Source organism: Terrapene carolina, unplaced genomic scaffold, assembly GCF_002925995.2.
Source record: "Terrapene carolina triunguis isolate 2854851 unplaced genomic scaffold, T_m_triunguis-2.0 Scaffold58, whole genome shotgun sequence".
NCBI lineage: Eukaryota > Metazoa > Chordata > Testudines > Emydidae > Terrapene > Terrapene triunguis.
In genome coordinates this window covers 83671973-83675922 of record NW_020664409.1, presented here as the reverse complement: position 1 = coordinate 83675922, position 3950 = coordinate 83671973, and the positions used below count along the sequence as shown (strand labels likewise).

The following is a 3950-nucleotide window of genomic DNA, read 5'->3' as shown; positions in this document are numbered from 1 at the left end:
TACACCTCTATCCCGACATAACACTGTCCTCGGGAGCCAAAAAATCTTACCGTGTTATAGGTGAAACCACGTTATATCGAACTTGCTTTGATCCACCGGAGTGCACAGCCCCGCCCCGCCCCCCCGGAGCGCTGCTTTACCGGGTTATATCCGAATTCGTGTTATATTGGGTCACATTATATCGGGGTAGAGGTGTAGTTGTTACTCTATGGTACTATCATTTTAGATGCAGTTGTGATAAAAAATAAATAGCTGAAATAGGCAGATCTTCCTTTTACAATTTCATCTTTAAAGTAGTACTGAGGGTCAGTGAATGCAATGAGTAATACTAAATGAGCAGTATGGTAATAATCATTAAATAACTGCATTGACTTATTTTGTTTAGGAGAATCCATCCTCAACATACAAGATTCTGAAGACTATCCACCTTCAAGATCACCATCATTTTCTATAGTTTCAGAGTTATCTGCCACTGATAGTGTTTCAGTCACATCATATATGTTACATAGCCACAGTATATCACCTGTAGCAAAAAGAAATAAAAAATCTCCATCATCCAGAAACAACCATAGATAAGTTTGTGATAAGAACCAGCAGATTACAAAAAGAGGTAACTGATGACAATATTGCCTGGTTTGTTTATGCAACAAACTCTCCTTTCCATATGATTGAGAACCCACACTTCATTAACATGGTTCAATCATTAAGACCAGGATACAGTCCACCCAAAAGAACAAATGTCGCAGGCAAATTGCTGGATAAAGTGTACAAATGAGAAACTGAGCAGTGTGCAAAAGGTCTAGAGGGTAAAAATTGTTAACCTGAGTCTTGATGGGTGGAGCAATGTCCACAATGATCCTATTGTATGTGCTCGTGTGACAACAGAAGAAGGGAATGTAGTCCTTAAAGAAACAATTGATACATCAGGAAATGCACACACAGCAGAATACTTACAAGAAGTAGCAGTAAAAGCTATAACAAACTGTGAAAAAAAAATTCAAATGTCTAGTACGCAGCTTGGTCACAGACAATGCCGCAAATGTATCCAATATGGGAAGAAATCTTTAGAAGAGAGTCCGAAGCTAATAACATACAGTTGCAGTGCTCATTTGATGCACCTCCTAGCCAAAATTTTCAAAATAAATCACTTTAAAAATGTATAGTGTGTACCTTCTAAAAATGAAACCTACATCTATCTCTGAGTTGTGAAGAATACACTTTTATGTAGAAATCCATGATTAAATCGAGTCTTCCTGACTAGTGATTTAAATCTTTCTGACTAGTGATTTAAATCAAATCCACCCTGATGCTAAATGATCTGGCATTTGTGGATGCAAGATTAAATTAGTTGTTTGTTGCCAAGTACTTTGAGGACTTTAGACAAAAGCCCCAAAGTAAAATAATTTTCTATAATATGAAATGCACCTAGAAAGTGTAAGGATGAAACTTTCAGAAGCAACTACGTGACTTCAAAGCACCAGTCCCATTGCAGCTTGTACTCATAAGTCACTTAGGAGCTTTTGAAAAACCAACACATAATTCTCACGGACACTGTAGGGAATTATTTGTCATTCTTGATAACATTCACGGGTGTCAGTTGCCTACAACTTTCTGTAAAGTTTTCTTCGGGGCTTGAAATTTTCCATCTATTTTCTTTTATTTGAAAATCTGAGTTAAATCTGTTCAGCCATTTTTGAGGCCATGTCTACACTAAAAAGGGTTTGCCAGTGTAGATACAAGCTTATACAAGAGTTCTTTTGCTGGTATAGGTTATACCAATTCCCCAAATGAAATAAACTATAACAACTGGTGTAACTGTGCCTAAACCAGGGCTTTTTGCAAGTATAAAAATGTCATTTTAAAAAAGTTACACCCCTCTACTGGAAAAGTTTCTAGTATAGACCTGCCCTGAGTTATTGGACAATTTCAAGTGTAAGAGTGTAGTTTCTCATCAAGGCTTTTTTCTCTCAACAATGAAAGGACAGTTGCTAGTGGGCTGTCTGCCAACAGGTCCAGATACCCTGCAGGTTTAACAACAACATGAGCTAAATGTATTAACAGAAATTTTGTAACAGAGTACATGTGCGAGAAGGTTTGGAACAGGAGGGAAGCGCAATGGGGGGAGGGGGAGAGCAGGAACTTTGCATGTGGTATCCCCTCAGTAGAAGCAGCTGGGGATCCACTGTTAAGCAGGCCCATCGAATCCCCACTCCAATGAGCCCATCCACCACACACCTGGACCTCCCCAAGCCCCTCACACCACACCTGGGACCCCATCCCACTAAGTCACAACCAGTGGCCCCCAGACCCCTTGCAGAGCCCCATTTTCCCACACCCAAATCCCCTCTGCTCAGCCCCAAGCACCTTCACCTGGAAACCTTGCACCCCCCCCGCAGAGTCCCATTGCCCCTGCACCGAGAAGTCCTGAACGAGCACCTGTGCATTCAGATCCCCCACACACCCAGATTGGCCCACACAGAACCCTCTCATCCCACCCGGAACCACCCCCGCACTAAGCCCCTCCACACTTGGATCCTGCTAAGCTGAGCCTGCTTGCCCCACACCTGGTGCACCTGGCCCCCAGGATGCTTCTGGGGCAGGCTCAAAGCCTGTGCTGTGTCACAGTCAGGTGCAGCCTCACCCCCAGAGTCCCTGTCCCGGGAAGGAGGCGCTTGGGGGGCTGCAGGGTGATCTCCCACGTCCATGCAGCCAGTGGCTTGTGCTCCCCACTGTCCTGCTGGAGCCACCACATTTATTTATTGACAAATAAAAATTGCAGAATTTTAAAATATTCTGTGCAGAATTTTTGCTTTTTTGGCACAGGACCCCCCCCCCCCCCCCGGCAGGTACCAGACCCTTCCCTGCCCCACAGCTCGGCATTCCAGCTGTCCATTCAGAACCCCCGCCTGGGGGCGGCAGCTGCTCCACCCCAGAGCCAGCGCTACGGCGAGCCAGGAGCACCCGGCGCTGAGCGCGGCTCGCTCAGGGGTACGAGGCGGGGAAGGGCTGAGCCTCCCCACCGCGCGCCCCGCGGGGCTCCCAGGCCCACTGCTAGCTGGGAAGGCCGGCGGCGCTGGCCGTTCGCGGGGAGCTCAGCGCACTCCGCAGGCCCCAGCCGGGCAGCCCGTGCTAGTGACCCGAGGGAGGCAGGTCATCCCCCCTTCGCCCGGGAGCAGTTACCTTCCCAGGTCACATCGTACAAATCCGAGACCTTCGCCATCTTGCCGGCGTAACGTCCACTTCTGCGCCCCTGCGCGAGCACTCGCTGAGCATGCGCCTGTGGGCTGCGCACGCGTATTGATGTCTGCTGAAGCCTCTGCCCTGCCTTGGGCTTTGCCTGGGCTCCCCGCTGTTAGGTTAACGGGCGGCGGGATGGGGGAACGTGGCTGCGCAGGGGCGGCAAACAACAGCTGGAGGCAGGGGAAGGCCGGGGCAGAAGCAGGGGTGGGGTAGGACTGGAGCTGGGGTGAGGCGCTGTCAGGCAGGGGCAGCTGGGGGAACCTCAGGCAAAGTTCCCGCGAAGGGGGTGAGCCCGCTGCCGTGGCAGCAGACATAGGGGGTGGGTGGCAGAGGGGCTGTTTTCCCCACCTGGGCAGGACGGTACCCGCTTCCCAGGGCTGAGTGCTTACAGGCTCAGCGCAGCCCAATGCCTGGACAAGGCCGGGCTTCTCGATCTGCAAGCATGGATTGAGCTGCTGAAAGAGACTGGATCTGGCGAAATATTTTACATACACGCACACCCCTAAAAACTCTGATGGCCATACATATTTGTAGGATTAAAAGAATTGGTTATTAGCTAATATGTCTTCATAAAGCCTCATTGTAGCTTGTCTCAGCTGCTGTTCCGACTGCCTGCATTGGACTGTCTTTTTCTTGCAGTCCACTGTAAATGTAGTTTCATGCCTTTAAATTACTTACCTTTTAAAATGTTATTTTTATTACTCTTATTC

The 3950-nt window shown here is 48.1% G+C and overlaps 1 protein-coding gene across 1 annotated transcript in view; it reads right to left on the bottom strand.

The window, feature by feature from the left end:
• The window catches only part of EMC2 (ER membrane protein complex subunit 2), a 59733-nt gene extending 56482 nt beyond the window's left edge, over positions 1-3251 (bottom strand). The window contains exon 1 of the mRNA XM_026646076.1: positions 3181-3251. Coding sequence (XP_026501861.1) covers positions 3181-3220 — 40 coding nt within the window. The 5' untranslated portion in view covers positions 3221-3251. The remainder of the gene's footprint in view (positions 1-3180) is intronic.
• Positions 3252-3950: the final 699 nt, after the last annotated feature.